The 20,007-nt window shown below is 31.9% G+C and overlaps 1 protein-coding gene across 1 annotated transcript in view; it reads left to right on the plus strand.

Moving 5' to 3' along the window:
* Positions 1–530: 530 nt before the first annotated feature.
* The window catches only part of LOC127700878 (lysosome membrane protein 2-like), a 50,045-nt gene continuing 30,568 nt past the window's right edge, over positions 531–20,007 (plus strand). Inside the window, exons 1-7 of the mRNA XM_052204578.1 lie at positions 531–641; positions 1,393–1,550; positions 2,283–2,424; positions 7,869–8,069; positions 14,680–14,771; positions 15,607–15,656; positions 16,341–16,410. Of these exons, the coding sequence (XP_052060538.1) occupies positions 531–641; positions 1,393–1,550; positions 2,283–2,424; positions 7,869–8,069; positions 14,680–14,771; positions 15,607–15,656; positions 16,341–16,410 (824 nt within the window). The remainder of the gene's footprint in view (positions 642–1,392; positions 1,551–2,282; positions 2,425–7,868; positions 8,070–14,679; positions 14,772–15,606; positions 15,657–16,340; positions 16,411–20,007) is intronic.

A 20,007-nucleotide genomic window follows, 5' to 3' on the forward strand; every position in this document is an offset into this window, starting at 1 on the left:
GATATGAAGGATAAAAAGAGGACAAATTTTATTTTTATTTGTATTGAAGGTAAATCTTGATCTTGCAATTTTTTTTTTTCATTTCTTAGTTATATAATAGTATTATTTGAATTTGAAAAATAATTACTGTTTTTAACTTTAGATATTGATGATTTAGACCATCTACAAGTTGTTGTTATTTTAGTGACAAACTCCTTTAACAACTAATTGTTATTTAAATTTGACCTGGCAGCAAACATGGTGGTAATGGTGGCACATTTAAACTCAATAGGATATCAGGTTTACATTTTCTACACTAGAACTATGTTTGGCTCATGTGAACCAAGCTGGTATAGTGTTTTACAAGGTTATCTATATCATATATAATTAATTTTGCCCAATGGAAAAACAAAGCTATCTGAAGCTAAACTCATCATAGATGAAAAGTTATCTTCTCTTTTGTAATTAAAGGGTGAAATATAAGCAATTCATGCTCCTATGAGCCTCTAGTTATTAATCCATTCACATAGTCTTACTGTATTACAGGTATGATGGAGAAGAAGAAGCTATGTAAATGTTGTACAGCTGGATGGTTACTCTGTGTTATAGGAGGAATCTCTATACCTGTTGTCAGTTATTTCATCAAGAAACAGGTAGAAAAGGTAAGATTATTTATGTTTTGAACAAATGAAACCCTTTCTGTTTCAAGATAAACATGCCTTAAAGGCAGCAAAGATGTATTCTGGATTAGTGTTTATGATAGAAGTGATACCAAAAATATGTTTAGAGTTTAAAACCACTCATCCAGAAAAACCAATTTTATCCAATTTCAATTTACATAGTTCATATTTGGGCTCAAACTGCACCACATGAGAAACATGACAACAAAAAGCCTTAGGTTGAGGGAACATGGATCTATTTTGAAATATATATCATACAGTTGACCTCGAAAAGTATGGAGCGCCATTGGGGCAAAAAAAACTGTATTTTGGGTAGAGGCTGTAATATTACTGCCCCAGCATGGTTAGGTTTACATATATAAGGCTTATTTACAAGTTTACCTGTTGTACAAATGAGAGACTTACTTTTGCCAGATATAAATTGCATTAAGACATATACTGAACTTAATTTCAATTGGATGTGATAACAAGAATATTCTGTATTTTACCATAGTCATATAGCATGTATATGTATTGTCTCATTGGCAAACACACCACATCTCCTTATTTTTACATTGTAGATTCCTTATTTTCAATTACAAATTAAAAGAATTTAAAATGTCTTCTTTTATTTTTTAAGTATTTTGTGTTTTATTAAGAAGATGCATGGGCTAGATGCCAGACACACAAATAACTTTTTCAAAATTAAAAATGACTAGATATTAAATAATACAAGTAATCAATATATTTTCAGACTGTGATTATCAAGAAGGGAGGAGTGTTGTATGACTTATGGAAGGAAATGCCAATTCCTATTTACATGCAGTTCTACATGTTCAATGTCACCAATGTTTATGAAATATTAAATGGTGGGAAACCTTATGTTACACAGAAAGGACCATATACCTACATGTAAATATTATTTTAATGAAGCATCAAGGGATTTTTTGTTAAGTAAAATGATATCATTTCAGAAGTCACAAATTTAATCATAGTTTATTAATAAGATATCGATCCAACCAAAAGGAATGAGGCTGAAGATTGACAGGACGAGAGTATGACTTCCAAGTGTTTTAAAAAAAGATATAAAAATTGGATTTCCTTTTCAGAAGAAAAATTTATAAAGCAAAGTTTAAAGTTACTTTTTCTGCAATTTAACATGAACAATTTATTATTTCCTGCAATTCAGGAATTCTTCCTGCACAACATGCACAATGACACATTAAAATTGATACTATTTATGAAATACAGACTTAGAGAAAATGAAAAATTATCGATTAAATGAACAGTATTACTTTATAACAAAAATCTAATTATTTTTTTATTCCACAGATTAGATCTTTTCATTTCTCACAGCAGAACATATTTATACAGTAGTTTTTGAAATTGATTTATATCAAATTCATTTGATTTAGATTTGAAGATGTACTAAACTAGAAAGTTTTATGTTAATTTATATGCCCCTCCTAAATAGATAGTCCGTCTGTCTGTCACTCTGTCTGTCTGTCAACTCATTTGTCCTATGTCAAGTTTAAGTTTTGATTTAACATAGTCACATAAAATGTTTTATCTTCTGAGGAGAATATAGAGATTTAAAGTTACATTAAAGATTATTTATAGTATCATTTCTTGCTTATTTTGTAGAGAAAAGAGAGAGAAGTTCAACATTACCTTCCATCCTAATGGTACAGTGTCGTACAGACAGAAAAGAATCTTTATATTTGACAGATCAAAGTCAGTGGGGGATGATACTGATATATTTGTCACAGCTAATCCTTTATACTGGGTAACTGTCATGTCCTTATATAGATACATATTTGTCATGGCTAATCCTTTATACTGGGTAATTCTCATGTTCTTATGTAGATACATATTTGTGAGGGCTAATCCTTTAAACTGGGTAATTCTCATGTCCTTATATAGATACATGTTTGTCATGGCTAATTATATAATCCTTTATACTGGGTAATTCTCATGTCCTTATATAGATACATATTTGTCATGGCTAATCCTTTATCAGGTCGGGAACTCTAGATTTCCTGACGTCAGAATATATTTGCATAGTAATTTCCCAAATAGAAGGTAAACATGGCCTTGAAAATTTGACCAATCGACTCAATGAACTACAATGCATTGTGGGCTACAACGAGTTTACTACCACTTAAAAACATGTGGAATTAGTGTGAAAACTGTCAACTAATATAGTGTCTGAGACTAGGTTTAATGTAAAATATATAACATAATCTTCAATTTGCATGCTCAGATTCATATTGTTTACTGGCTTCACGATTCGACTTTCTTTTTCGCCTTGTAAAAGTAGTTGAACAGGTTTTGTCCATTGTTATGCATTGTACCTGTGGATTAATTTCACGTGAAACAGTGAAATTTCCAATGTGAAGTGATCACTGTCCAGTATAAAAATCATTTGAGCTCTTTTAAACTTGTCAAAACGGTTTGAAGGAATGGGTGACACGTCTATCTATATATATATGCTATTGGATTTTTTGTATCCTGTATAAGGGCATACGATACAGTTTTGATCCCACAATGATTTTTTTTACGAAAATTTGCATACAAGCTTTTTGTCACCTAGACAATTCAAATATGTAATAAAAATTATACCTACATGCTACTTTAAGATATAAATGGGGTCAAAGTTTTAGACATTTACGCAAAATTTCGGTTTTGTGGACATTTCTATCCTTTGGATAGACATACCTAACTTTTTTGTTACAAAAGATAAACACAAGCGGATTTTTGTAAAAACATTGAAATCTTCTTTACATAAGTACATAAGTATGTTCTAAATTGGTATAACAATTGTTTGGAAATAATTAACTTTTATCAAAGTTTCATGATTCTAGAAAAAAAAACGGGTTATTTGGCTGCATATTTATCTAATTTTAAAAAATTTCATCAGTGACTTTTTATAAAAATTGGTAAAAATAATCTTCAGGACCTGAACTAAAAGCAGGAATATCATATTCAGTATTCTCAAAAAATTGTGGTATAAAAAGTGGGGACGGTAAATAGCTTAACATAATGTTTTGTATACTTTTGTTCATCGATGAAGTCCGTCTGTTGCTAGTTTTATCCCAAAATATACATAAGAGGTATTTTTATCATTCGGTTGCTGTCCCATTGACTTTATACGTGCAATATCTCCAATCATTTAAATCCTCCGGATCAAAGTGGGTGCCATGTTGCCCATTTAGGTTTTCTTTAACATGCTATGTATATAGAAATAAGAAGGTGAGGTACGATCTATCCACCAAAGTTCAAATGAATTGGATGTAAGCAATTACAGGCAACTGTAAGGCCTTCAACAATGAGAAAAACCCATACCGTATAGTCGGGCTATAAATGGCCCCGATTGAAGATTACACATGTTTGTTTCTTAAAGACAAATTAATGAATACAAATACATGAAATCTTAGTGTAATCATCAATCACATTAATGGCTATATTTCGGGTAATTCAAACACTCGTTTCTTCGCATAGAAACAAGTCTTCGTTAATCTGAGCATGGAACTATTACTTTATATCACAAATTATAAATGTGGATACAAAAAATGAAAAACTAAGCGAAATTGTAAATCCTGTGATGCATGAAAAAATGTGTTTATTTAAGTAAACAACACTTGTTCTCGGTTGATCATAAATACGTTGTAGTCCATCATGCATTGTTACTCATTTAATGGATTGGTCAAAAACCCAGGTAAAAAAAAAATGTGTCATATGTAAATAAACAATTACATGTGCTAGGACAAAAGTATGCTAATTTATGCATATCCATATAAGGTAGTGTTCCTGACCTGTTTATACTGGGTAATTCTCATGTTCTTATGTAGAAACATATTTGTCACAGCTAAACCTTTATACTGGGTAATTCTCGTCTTCTTATGTAGATACATATTTGTCATGGCTTATCCTTTATACTGGGTAACTCTCATGTCCTTATAAAGATACATATTTGTCATGGCTAATCCTTTATACTGGGTAATTCTCATGTTCTTATGTAGATACATATTTGTCACAGCTAATCCTTTATACTGGGTAATTCTCATGTCCTTATATAGATACATATTTGTCACAGCTAATCCTTTAAACTGGGTAATTCTCATGCCCTTATATAGATACATATTTGTCATGGCTTATCCTTTATACTGGGTAATTTTCATGTCCTTAAATAGATACATATTTGTCATGGCTAATCCTTTATCCTGGGTAATTTTCATGTCCTTAAATAGATACATATTTGTCATGGCTAATCCTTAATACTGGGTAATTCTCATGTTCTTATGTAGATACATATTTGACATGGCTAATCATTTATACCGGGTAATTCTCATGTCCTTATATAGATACATATTTGTCATGGCTAATCCTTTATCCTGGGTAATTCTCATGTCCTTAAATAGATACATATTTGTCATGGCTAATCCTTTATACTGAGTAATTTTCATGTCCTTAAATAGATACATATTTGTCATGGCTAATCCTTTATCCTGGGTAATTCTCATGTCCTTATATAGATACATATTTGTCATGGCTAATCCTTTATACTGGGTAATTCTCATGTTCTTATGTCCTTATATATTTGTCACAGCTAATCCTTTATACTGGGTAATTCTCATGTTCTTATATAGATACATGTTTGTCAAAGCTAATCCTTAATACTGGGTAATTCTCATGTCCTTATATAGATACATATTTGTCATGGCTAATCCTTTATACTGGGTAATTCTCATGTTCTTATATAGATACATATTTGTCATGGCTAATCCTTTATACTGAGTAATTTTCATGTCCTTAAATAGATACATATTTGTCATGGCTAATCCTTTATCCTGGGTAATTCTCATGTCCTTATATAGATACATATTTGTCATGGCTAATCCTTTATACTGGGTAATTCTCATGTTCTTATGTCCTTATATATTTGTCACAGCTAATCCTTTATACTGGGTAATTCTCATGTTCTTATGTCCTTATATATTTGTCACAGCTAATCCTTTATACTGGGTAATTCTCATGTTCTTATGTCCTTATATATTTGTCACAGCTAATCCTTTATACTGGGTAATTCTCATGTTCTTATATAGATACATGTTTGTCAAAGCTAATCCTTAATACTGGGTAATTCTCATGTCCTTATATAGATACATATTTGACATGGCTAATCCTTTATACCGGGTAATTCTCATGTTCTTATGTAGATACATATTTGACATGGCTGATCCTTTATACTGGGTAATTCTCATGTTCTTATATAGATATATATTTGTCATGGCTAATCCTATATACTGAGTAATTTTCATGTCCTTAAATAGATACATATTTGTCATGGCCTTTATCCTGGGTAATTCTCATGTCCTTATATAGATACATATTTGTCATGGCTAATCCTTTATACTGGGTAATTCTCATGTTCTTATGTCCTTATATATTTGTCACAGCTAATCCTTTATACTGGGTAATTCTCATGTTCTTATGTCCTTATATATTTGTCACAGCTAATCCTTTATACTGGGTAATTCTCATGTTCTTATATAGATACATGTTTGTCAAAGCTAATCCTTAATACTGGGTAATTCTCATGTCCTTATATAGATACATATTTCTCATGGCTAATCCTTTATACTGGGTAATTCTGATGTTCTTATATAGATACATATTTGTCATGGCTAATCCTTTATACTGAGTAATTTTCATGTCCTTAAATAGATACATATTTGTCATGGCTAATCCTTTATCCTGGGTAATTCTCATGTCCTTATATAGATACATATTTGTCATGACTAATCCTTTATACTGGGTAATTCTCATGTTCTTATGTCCTTATATATTTGTCACAGCTAATCCTTTATACTGGGCAATTCTCATGTTCTTATGTCCTTATATATTTGTCACAGCTAATCCTTTATACTGGGTAATTCTCATGTTCTTATATAGATAAATGTTTGTCAAAGCTAATCCTTAATACTGGGTAATTCTCATGTCCTTATATAGATACATATTTGACATGGCTAATCCTTTATACCGGGTAATTCTCATGTTCTTATGTAGATACATATTTGACATGGCTAATCCTTTATACTGGGTAATTCTCATGTTCTTATGTAGATACATATTTGTCATGGCTTATCCTTTATACTGAGTAATTTTCATGTCCTTGAATAGATACATATTTGTCATGGCTAATCCTTTATACTGAGTTATTTTCATGTCCTTTAATAGATACATATTTGTCATGGCTAATCCTTTATCCTGGGTAATTCTCATGTCCTTATATAGATACATATTTGTCATGGCTAATCCTTTATACTGGGTAATTCTCATGTTCTTATGTAGATATATATTTGTCACAGCTAATCCTTTATACTGGGTAATTCTCATGTTCTTATGTAGATACATATTAGTCACAGCTAATCCTTTATACTGGGTAATTCTCATGTCCTGATATAGATACATATTTGTCACAGCTAATCCTTTAAACTGGGTAATTCTCATGTCCTTATATAGATACATATTTGTCATGGCTTATCCTTTATACTGGGTAATTCTCATGTTCTTATGTAGATACATATTTGTCAGAGCTAATCCTTTATACTGGGTAATTCTCATGTCCTTATATAGATATATATACATGTACATGCATCAAATGATGGCCACAGACCACAATTAAATTCTCTATTAGTTCTTTATAACGTTTTGTTTCATTAAAAAAATTGCACCGATTTTTTTTGTCCAATATTTTGTGTGTGTAAAGTACAGTACTAGTCCAAACATATATCAAACATTCAGAAATATAGCTCCCCAGCATCTTACAAATTTAGCCTATACACATCCATACCCCTATGGACAAGTCAAGAGATGTTCCGAAAACTGTAAATATCACCTTTTTGCACCTGGCCTAATCACTCTTTCCATATCAAAATCAGTTAAAATACAACATCCAAAAGTTTATTTCACCTCTCTTCTTTCATTTCCATCCAAAAAAATCTAAGAAATGAGTGAGGAAGGGAAAGAAAAAAAATTAAGAAAAAATACACTCTAATTAAAAGGAACTATATTCGTGGACAACGAAAAGCGGGATCATTAATTGTGGTCTTTGGCCTGATGAATATAAGAAATTGTGTCTGACAGATTATCTCCCTTTATCCAGATTGTCTGATAGATTATCTCCCTTTGACCAGATCATTTCAGTGTAGTTTGTTTCTGTTTCAGACTGTATTAGCAGCTATAAAATATGAATATTTAGACATAAATAAGGTATTGGAGTTGGTGTTAAAGTTCGGAGGTGAAGGTCCATTCTTTGAGAAGAGTGTACGAGACCTAGTGTGGGGATATAAAGATAAAATGTTAGAAGCAGGAAACATTATAGCTCCAAAATGGTTCTACACAGATTTTGTTGGTTACTTTATGAATGTTAGTATCACATTATTATAACTCCTCAAGGAGAAAAATTTGGTATACATGCAAAAAGCGGAAAAGGTGCTTGCTGTTTGACAAAGCTGTTTACTTTTTTAAACTTGTAATTCAGCACTGAAAAAGAAATTCTTACTTTACCCAACTTAATAAATATATATTTTGGTTCATGGTTCATTTGAACAGTATTGTGCAGACCTAAGTGAAAGAGTCTTATTTTACATAAATAATGATGATTACTGTTGATACTTTTGAACCTGTAAAAATTTTCAGAGCTGAGGTCATATAACTGATGGTTATTTATGAAGTGTCCCTCTTGAATGGCTGATTTTTAAAGGCAGTGCTTTAATGCCTTTCTAGTTGTCGTGTTAATCTTTCTTTCCGCGATATCCAACTTATCTACGTGGGGGGTCATTTGGCTCCAAGTAGATCCGGAAAATGTTGATTCTCTCCTCTTCTTATTGTGATATAAAATGTTTTTTGTTTCATTTCATTTACATTGGGAAATAGAGAAACGATCATTGTGTTTTGTTAGTTTTAAAAACTTTTGATATATTTGTATTTTGCATTATAAGCAGTCAACCGATTGACAAACTAGAATTATTTGAATTCCGTGTGGAAAGAGGTCGGGTTAATTTCGAGTGTTATCTGCAATCTAGATGTTTATAAATCATTTCATTCGTTGATATAATAATTAAAGGTCGACTGAACATGAATTATATTATACAATTTAAAGCGCATTTCTGTTTATGCACGTGAACCCGTCTAGCGTTATTGTTATTTCGCAGTTTATAAAGTAGCAAATTATCGTTCCTGAATAGGTGGCGCCGTGGTAGCCGATCATGTTTTTAAACTTCCGGTTTCTGCACTGTGCAACTATACAGTTGCATTTTTAATTAACGATGCCAATTTCTTGTTGTTGTGTACCTGGATGTCATTTAAGAGGAGGACATGCATTTCCAAATGACTTAAAAAGAAGGAAAAGTTGGATCAACGCCATGGCCCATACGCAGATTGGACGAGAACACGATGAAATCGTGGAGTCCATCTCAATCAGCTGTTGTTTGCAAGGCACATTTTACTGAAAAAGACTACGTGCAGGAAACTATTCATGGTAAAACTATATTTTCTTTTTAAAATATATAGTTATATATGTAATCGCCATGCGAATAAACCAAAGATTGTTTACAACCGCAATTATCGTTTTAGAATAAAAGGGGGTGGTTAATTCAAGACGTCATAATTTTTTGGATTACGATTCAATGTGATCTGTTTGAGATTTTTTGGTGCTTGCTACAATTATAATGATTTTTTACAAGAGGTATATCATACTGAGAATTATTTTAGCAGTAATTATGCTAATGTAGTAATGACAGGAATGCATAAGCTATGCCTCATAGACTTTCTTGAAAAATATCAATGACAATGTTAACAGGAACAAAACAATGACATGCTCTCATCTATATTATAGTTATTTAAGTACAAACAATGTACTTTGTTGCATAAGTCTCTCATTGTTTGTCCTTTGGATTTACATAACATACATTTTGATGTACATTGAATCAGGCTAACATAGATTTATCCAGATTGTAATGAATAAATCTAGTTAATATTTTGCCAGGTAGTACAAAGTATGCATTGCTAATGGAAGTTCATTTAATTATAAAAATCTAATGTTTTATAACCTTTTTTCAGGGCGCAAACCCACCATACAGACTTAATTCTACTGCCATTCCCAGCCTATTTTCCTGGACCAAGCAAGAGACTGAATCTTCCGCAAAAAGAAAAATCAGGGCAGTTACCTGTGAAAACAAAAGAACTAAACTTGATGAATATTGTAGTAGAAATCTAGAGGAAAGTTTTGATTTTAAAGTTGGTTTTCCTGAAGAAGTCATTCATACTGCAGACAGGATTTATGACTGTCCACCACCAACTGCCGAGCTAATGTTGAGCTTCACAGATGGAATTAGGCAAACACCATCAATGCCTATATTTTCAGCAGAGAATTTTGAAATGAAGACACTTGACACAGCCATGCATTTTTATACCGGTTTAGAGTTGTATACTAAATTTTTATTTGTTTTGACCACACTTCGTCACTTGGTCCAGCAGCACATTGTTTGAGATACATATATTTTCAAATTGATAGGGTGTCATTTGAAAATCAGTTTTTTTATGACTTTGATGAAATTGAGGCATTATACAACCAACTTTGAACTGTCTAGATTCTAGATTGAAACTAGTGTTAAGAATGTTGTGTAAACATGGATTGTTTTTATGTCTAAACAGTGGCGTGAGGCTAACACTTGGCCATTTAGTGGTTTAGTCAGGTATTTTTCGCCATCCAACTTCAAATTAAAGTTTCCTACAACTTGGATTATTATTGACAGCACAGAATATCCCGTGATAAAACCTAAAGCTCCTAGAGCTTAGGCAACCTTTTCATCATATAAAAACAGAAACACTAAAAATACTTGTATGTTCGACACCTGGTGGTTTAGTCAACTATGTCTCTAATGCATATGTTGGTTGTACCAGTGACTGTGAAATAGTTGAAAGATGTAGAATAGTTCAATTATGTGATCCAGGTGACAGTGTGATGGCAGACAAAGGTTTCAATGTGCAAGATTTGTTTGCTCACTTTTTTCAAAAAAAGAAACAGAATACATTGTAAGTTCCAAAACTCTTATACGGGATAGAAAAGTCTCCAATTAACACGTGCACATAGAGCTAATTATTGGACTTGGCAAAACATACAAAATTCTAATAAATCCTATGAATGGAACTGAAATAAAACTTTCATCTGAAATAACATTTAGTTGTTTTATGTTGTGTAATTTTAGAACTTGTATTGTGCCAACATGGCCAAAGGATGCATAAATAAAAGTGATGCAATGAAGTTTGTTCTGATATATATATATATATTTACAATTACATGCACATGTAAATTGTAATGCATATGAAAATAAGGAGATGTGGTATCATATTCAGTGAGTTTATTGAACCAAAGTGCATAAGAAATGGGTTAAGCAGTTACAGGTGTTACTGTCACCGTCATGACCGTACAATCTCCAACAATGAGAAAACTTGTACCTTGTAAAAAATTTCAGAGATCTTACAACTAAGTTTTGTTGTCTCACCTTGACTTGGGTGAATTGTTTATATCTGTTGATGTAAATATAAAAAAGAAGATGTGGTATGATTGCCAATGAGACAACTCTCCACAAGAGACCAAATGACACAGAAATTAACAGCTATAGGTCACAGTATGGTCTTCAACAATGAGCAAAGCACATACTGCACAGTGAGCTATAAAAGGCCCCGAAATGACAATGTAAAACAATTCAAAAAAGAAAACTAAAGGCCTAATTTATGTACAAAAAATGAATGAATAACAAATATGCAACACATAAACAAACGACAACCACTGAATTACAGGCTCCTGACTTGGGACAGGCACATACATGTACATACAGAATGTGGCGGGGTTAAACATGTTAGCGGAATCCCAACCCACCTCCTAACCTGGGACAGTGGTGTAACAGTACAATATAAGAACGAACTATAAAAATCAGTTGAAAGAGGCTTAACTCATCAGATGGATAAATACAAATACAAGTGGACGTTGTCGGGTAGTTGTACATCCAAACAACAAAAAGACACTAAGTACAGATCTGAGAGTACTCGCATTTTCTGACAGCTAGTTCAAAGCCACTAACAACTGATAAAAAATCTTGCATCTAAGACTAAATTATCAATCCGTAAGCTCCTTTTAGAATTTTATAAATTTTAGATTTTACATTTCTGAGTTATGGGGTTTTATTCATTAAAAAAGGGGGGATTTTCCAGTTTTTGGACAACTCAAAAATGCTTTAAGCAGTTGCGCCTGAAACTTTGGTGAATTATTTATAGCTATTGATGTAATCTCCCTATTGATTATCATAAATTTCAAATATGACATTGAGAAGAAATTGAACTTTATTTGTTTATAGTCTGGCAACAGATTTATTAAGTATTGCGCAACAGCACAGTGTATTGCACAACAGCAAGAAATCTTTAATTGAATATAAATTAAATTCATATAACCGATTTCAAGTTCTTTGACTACATTTATTCAGAAACTATAATATGTCAAATATTTAATTACAATCCAAATTCAGACCGGTATCAAGCTTGAATATTGTGTCCATTTTTGCCCCAACTGTTCAGGGTTGGACCTCTTCGGGTGTATCCAGCTGCGCTCAGCGAATCAGTTTATTTCTTAATTAAGAACTCCTTTTTGTCGAGCCTGCGACTTTTGTCGCAGAAAGCTCAACATAGGGATAGTGATCTGGCGGCGGCGTTAGCTAACTTCTTAAAAGCTTTATATTTTAGAAGGTGGAAGATCTGGATGCTTCATACTTTGTATAAGGATGCCTCATGTTACGAAGTTTCCGTCAGTCACATGTCCAATGTCCTTGACCTCATTTTCATGGTTCAGTGACTACTTGAAAAAAAGTTAAGATTTTTTGTAATGTTAAATTCTCTCTTATTATAAGTAATAGGATAACTATATTTGGTATGTGCGTACCTTGCAAGGTCCTCATGCCCGTCAGACAGTTTTCACTTGACCTCGACCTCATTTCATGGATCAGTGAACAAGGATAAGTATTGGTGGTCAAGTCCATATCTCGGATACTATAAGCAATAGGTCTAGTATATTCTGTGTATGGAAGGACTGTAAGGTGTACATGTCCAACTGGCAGGTGTCATCTGACCTTGACCTCATTTTCATGGTTCAGTGGTTATAGTTAAGTTTTTGTGTTTTGGTCTGTTTTTCTTATACTGTATGCAATAGGTCTACTATATTTGGTGTATGGAATGATTGTAAGGTGTACATGTCTAGCTGGCAGGTGTCATCTGACCTTGACCTCGTTTTCATGGTTCAGTGGTCAAAGTTAAGTTTTTGAGTTTTGGTCTTTTTTTCTAATACTATATGCAATAATTCAACTATATTTGGTGTATGGAAATATTTTATGATCTATTTGTCAGTCACACAGGTTTTTGTTTTTTTTTACCTTGACCTCATTTTCAAGGTTCATTGCTCAGTTTTAAGTTTTTGTGTTTTGGTCTGTTTTTCTTAAACTGTAAGCAATAGGTCAACTATACTTGTTGTATGGAAGAATTGTTACCTGTACATGCCTGCCTAGCATGGTTCATCTGACCTTGACCTCATTTTCTTGGTTCATTGGTCAATGTTTAGTTTACTTGGTTAATGTTAAGTTCATGTGACAGTTGTAATAAAGCTTTATATTTAGGACTATCAACATAATATCAATGATTAGAAAAGACATTTCAGCGTGTGCACTCTTGTTTCATTCATAAATTACTTTATACTTGGAAATATAATTTTGCTTGGAGTTATAGTTTCTAAAAAAAATATTGTCATTGAAAGAGTTGACATGTTGCAATGTACATTTATTCTACATAGTTCTATGGTACCAAATCAAAAGTTTATATAAAAGAAAGAAGTCAAAGGTTTCCCATCATAGTTTAGTTACATACATTTTTTTTGTACCTGAGGTCGTTGAATATAGATCATTATATAAATAAGGAGATGTGTTATGATTGCCAATGAAACAACTATCATCCATACATTGTACTTACCAGTAACAAACCACATTTGCAAAGTTGAATAAAATACAGTTGATAACATTTACTTATTACTAAAAAGAAAATGCCAAACTATTTTAAACAGTATTTGACTATAAACATAGATAAAAAAAGGTACAAACTGGACATAATGCACTAGTTCATAAACAAGTGAGAACAATCGCCTTCATATAGTGCTCAGAATATGACATTCATAAAACTAGTTCAATATCATTAGAGAACTCTAAATCTTAAATACTGAAAGCCACCTCTGATAAGTACAATGTACTATGCAAGATAATGATATAACTGGACTAAAAATACACACAACCTGTAATTAACTGCCTTTACAGCGCTTTCGCGCTTTGATTGTTTTGGTTACAAAGCATACATTCTTCACTTATACATTATTAAAATGTGATAAAAGGGAAAATTGGGGGTATGCACTAATGGGATAGCAATCCTACAGCATAAACTATAGAGAAGACAGCTAGAGATCAGTATAGGGCTCCACAGATACACAAGTCCCAAGCTCTAAAATGGCCTTAGTCATGAAAGTGATGACTAAAACAAAGATCTGCCCATCAACACCAAATAACCAGATGGATAAAAAAAAATTAGCAAACAGCAACAAGCGAAAACACACACACATCCCGTATTATCTTCATCTTATACACACAAACACATACAATGAATAATTCAAGTACAATCTAACTTCTGTTTTTGTTACCATGTATTGTTATTTACTCCAGACAATGCAAAGATTGAATGATTTATTCCTCGTTAATTAATACAAATAATCAGTTACTTATATAGCATAGGCTAGCAGCTTGATGCAGTTCATATTCTAATTTAAATTGAACGAAAGTATAGAAAGAGACTTGAAACAGTCATCATCTAAAATGATGTATAATCTTAACTGTGTATCAATTTATATGACAAGAAAGCTTATAATGTATGTATGTATGTTTATCTTCAGAAAAATAACACAGATGATGGAGTATATACCATATTTACAGGAGAGAAAGACATTACCAAGTTGGGAATGATAGATAAATACAATGGTTCTAGGTAGGACATGTATATGTTTAGTACTATCGATATATATATGTTTGAGGTACTTAATTTCTAAGATAATACTTACGTATGATATGTTTTATAAATAATTGAAATCTTTCTTTGTAAAATATACATATATTTTGTTTTTACAGATAAAATAAGTTGTTATGTGTTATATAGGAGAAATTTCTCATTTCAGCAACAATATAAAATTAAAAATCTATATACTAGTGTATCCAAAATCTTCCAAATTCCGTGTTCTGTCTTTTCCACATACACAATAACATTTTCCTGTTGTCATATTGTTCATTTCAATTGCAACCATTACTCCACTAACTAATTGAAGATCAATTATCATTATTACTAAAGACAAGTTAAGTCTAGGCAATTGTTAGTTTTTGGTAAAAACACTTGTCTTTTATTTTAAAAACTTTAAGATATATTCACTTTTAAGTGTTTTTGGAGCACTTGCATTATTAGTTTGATGTCACATTTTCATTTATAATGCCCTACTTGTGAAGCTATAAATACCTGTTAGTTTGATGTCTCATTTACATTTATAATGCCCTACTTGTGAAGCTATAAATACCTGTATATGGAAACTGCTAGATGGGTATTGTCACACAAGAATTACATGTGTTTTTTTATCACTGCTTACCTATACAAGGCAAAGAGTAAAGTACCTCAATGACATGCTTTTATTAAACAAGAAATTGACAAGACAAGAAGGTGAAAGAAGGGTACCCAGACAAATGTTTTCCATGTAAGACAGGTTTCTAAGATAATTGTTTACATATCTATTTGCCACTGTCTTCCTATTAGTAATTATTGTCATGTTTATTTTCAGTTATTTAAATTTCTGGTCAACAAAATCTGCCAACATGGTCAATGGAACAGGTAATACTTTGATTTTTAGACATATTAGAAAATTCAGTGTATGAGAATTTCAATGTTATCCCTCAGTTATTATATGTGTTGGTAAAAAAGTAGACATGAAGCCAAATGTCAATTTAACTATCTGAAAGTATATGAAATACTCGGCAAACTAGTACATCAATATAGAATTACTTTTATTTTTGTTTAGCATTAAAATTTGCTGCAGCAAATTATATTTTAGCATTAAAAATCATACAAATAAACATTATAACTGATAACTTCCCTATTTATATCTCCTTATTTTTATACTGATGCAGCCAATAGAACATTTAACAAGTTACATTTTCAATTGTCTATTATTTATTTATAGCACTTTCATTTTTTATTTTACATCAAATTTACTACATTTACAATGACTTCACCTCTTGTATAACATTTTGTGGATGGCATTATTAAAAATTATGATACTGATATCCACTACACCAAACATACTTTTGGAATAGCCATTAGTTATGATGTATACCAAAAGTCTGTAAAGCCAAAAATATATAAAACCTGACATACCACATTATTTGCAATATAAAGATTGTAATTTCCTTGGATAAATCTTCCCTTGGATAATTCTGTGCTACTTTTTGGAGCTCTTTGCCTTGTATACGTATTTAGTGATAGATTTGCTTCAGGTGTACTGTAATCCTATTTCAGATGGCACTCTAGGTCCTCCATACCTCAGTGAAGACAGAACATTATATTTATTTGCTTCAGATATATGTAGGTATGTATGTAGAATTTAACTGGGAAACCTTTTAGATTAAGTTTATTTAAATTATTGATAAGTTTACCTAGATGGTATCTAAATTTCCTGGCTTGGTAAACAACATCTCCATAAAAAATTAGGATGTGCTATTCCGTTTGAATTAAGTTTTGTACAGGTACAGCCAAACTTCCAAACTAAATCTTTGTATCTATGGAAGAATTTAGTAAAGGTTTTAAGTAATTTGTGGAAAAGAAATCCCTGACTTAATAGTTTACCAGTTATACATGGATTGCCCACTTTGTACTTGTTTGGTTGTAACTTGACCGTCACATATATTCATTATAACTATATGAAACAGGACATGGAATTAACATTTGTTTTAGGTACTTTACTTAAGAAATAATTCATGGAAGCCATAGATTTGTTGGTAATTTTCACATAGCCTTGGCTGTTATATTAGAATTTTATCCAGAGCGTTAGCAAGGGATAAAATTAACAAATATAAAGCTCCAGGCCACATGAAAATGATAACAAATCTATGGCTTGCATGAATTATTTCGATTCTATTAGGACAATTTTTTTTTGCAAGCTTCCTTTAAATCCACAGTTGACATTTTGTAACTAAGGAGCTGTGATGTTGACTTGCTGAAATCAATAAATGTGGGAATAATGCAATTGTATAGAAATGAAGCAACGTCTTTCTCAAAACTTCATTTTAATGAGAAATTATCTGAATTTAGAGCGTATACTTAATGGAATAACATTTAGCTTGAGATTTTTCATTCATATGAGATCATTTTATACTTAAATAAAATTCTGCAAAATTCTATGAATGATCTTGGCGCATTAACTTAATATTTACATTCAAGTCCGTTTTTCTTTTGTAAGTCTAAATGTCCGTTGACATTGCTTGTCAGCATTTCATTTTTTCAAAGTATGGCAAATGGTGTTGAACAAAATTTTGTCATCATTTATAAGGTTGAAGTGTGAATGAGACTGCTTCATTATCATCAGATTCAATATCAGAGTCAACTTTGACAATTTGTAAATTTTTATTGATGATATCCATATGTTCAGTGCTTTCATTATGTCTTGTCACTGCTGACAGCTGAATATTTGGGGTCCCTTTGTGGCCCGAAACATTAAAGGCTATAGGACTTTGGTGCTTTTTTTCTGCCTCTCCTACTCTTGGTCTGCCAAAGAAAATTTTATAAACTAGTCCCTTATGTATACTGGGGATACAGCTTTGAGCACAGGACAATTCAAACATGGACCCAGATCAGCTATTTGATGTAACGCTCTATTTTTAGAACAGAAGTAGATTTCCTAATATTACTTAAATAGATTTATGTGACAAACATTATTTATTAGGGTAAATAACGCACACGATAGCGACTAGAAGGGTTGAGAACACATAGTTTTGACATATAATTGGGTTTTCAATCATCTATTGAATTGGATTTTTGTCGTATATTGGTATGACATTGGCGTCGTCGTAGTCCACAGACACATTGGTTTTCGCACAATAACTTTAGTTTAAGTGAATGGATCTCTATGAAATTTTACCATAAGGTTCAATACCACAAAAGGAAGGTTGGGATCGATTTTGGGGGTTATGGTACCAACTGTTAAGGAATCAGGGGTCAAAAAGGGGCCAAAATTTAGCATTTTTCTAGTTTCCAGACAATAACTACAGTCGAACCTCGTTGTGTCTAAGTGGAAGGGACCGGACCAAAGTATTCGACACATCCAAGGTTCGACTCATCCAAGGTCGAGTGTGTCGTCATAAATTTGGAATGCATGAAATACGGTATGATTTGTGTAAACTAGATACAATGAACAGTGTGCCTTTTATTGATATGACACTTTATGATTGTGTATTCAATCTCCATTTTTGGTTCTTCATAATAATTAAACACACAAGTACAGATACAAATCATGCACAAATAAAATCAATAGTCTACACAAATATTTACAAAGGTCAGTCACTATAAATTATGAAATCACTCGCGGAACGAATTAAGTTATGAATGGTCTCTGATGAGCCAGAGGTCGTCTGCTTTACATTAAATTATCATGAATTTATCATAATTGTCCTTTTATTTATTGTAATTAATGAGTTTTAAATCTAACTATTCATTTAATCTCGGCTTGGGTCATTTAAATTTGTTTTGTTTTTATCTGATGTGGAAAATGTTCAACACACTTACATTCTTACTTTCGAACTTTGAGTCATCGGGGTTAATTTGCTTGAATTTTACATCGACAGAACTATAAAATTTACTCGACTTAACCGAGTATTCGAATCAACCGAGTTCGACTCATCAGAGGTAATTATGCATTAATCAAACGGGAATTTTACCGGGTCTGAGAAATTACATCGACTCATCCGAGTTTTCGACACAACCGAGTTTGACACAACGCGGTTCGACTGTATACCACAAGTTTCCATACCACAAAAGGGATGGTTAGGATTTGCTTTGGAGGGTTATGGCTCAAACCTTTAAGGAACTAGGGGCAAAAAAGGGGGAAAAACAAGGGTGTCCTGGTTAATGGACATATACTTTAGTACAAAACATAATTTAAAGCAGTGTAAGGGAGGTAATTCAAATACATCATTTGAATTACCTCCCTTACACTGCTTTTAAATTAAGTATAAAGTAATGATTAATGAACAATTAAGGCAATTTAAAAGCAGTGTAAGGGAGGTAATCCAAATACAGCATTTTGATTACCTCCCTTACACTGCTTTTAAATTATGTTTAAAGGGGCACTAGCTACGAGATATATAAAAAATTTAAAGTATGATTTTTTTTGTTCAATCATTAATGAAAGTGAAATAATGAAATAATAATTCGCTTTTAGCAACCAGAATTGTTCAATTTTGTCAAATTTAGCTAAGAAACATTGATGACGAATTATTTACTTGCAAGTGAATAATTCGACCTCATTGCATACGTATTCATGTGAACCTCAATTTAACCCCTTAGCTAGAGATGGATAACGCATGCATTGTCTGTGTTGAGTTATTTAAAGGAAAAGAATGTCAACATTGAAAGTGAAAGAAGGTAAATCATTTGATTGACTGATTCGATTCACAAAAACTCATTCGTATACAGGTAAAAACAATGATTCAAATGTATTTTCAATCTATAATATGAAATTAAACAGACCTAGAAAAATCCATTTGCACGATTTAGTTATCTATTTATATCTATATTTATGTTTATATCGCTTATATGGTCATCAGAGGTCGTCTGAGGTCAACACGATAGTTATTAATTTGATGGCGTCTAGACTAAAATACATACGAAACGAAGATACATATTATCGAATCCGTGCCCTGTAAATTGTAAATTTCAGACTTTTTATAATTTGGATAAATGTTTTACATGGTTATAAATCAAATGTGAGAATTTGAGTCAAATAGATGAACATGAATTTGACAGCTAGTGTCCCTTTAAAGAAATGCATATTTATAAAGGAAGACCTAGAATAGTGTATTGCACAAAAGCAAAAAAAAAAGGAGGGGTAGATTTTTTAATTTTTTTTTGTGGGGGGAGGGTGGGTGAATTCGCAACAGCAAAGTGTATTGCACAAAAGCAAAAAATTGAA

The sequence above is a fragment of the Mytilus californianus genome, unplaced genomic scaffold (assembly GCF_021869535.1).
Source record: "Mytilus californianus isolate M0D057914Y unplaced genomic scaffold, xbMytCali1.0.p SCAF_5, whole genome shotgun sequence".
In the NCBI taxonomy this organism is placed as follows: Eukaryota; Metazoa; Mollusca; class Bivalvia; order Mytilida; family Mytilidae; genus Mytilus; species Mytilus californianus.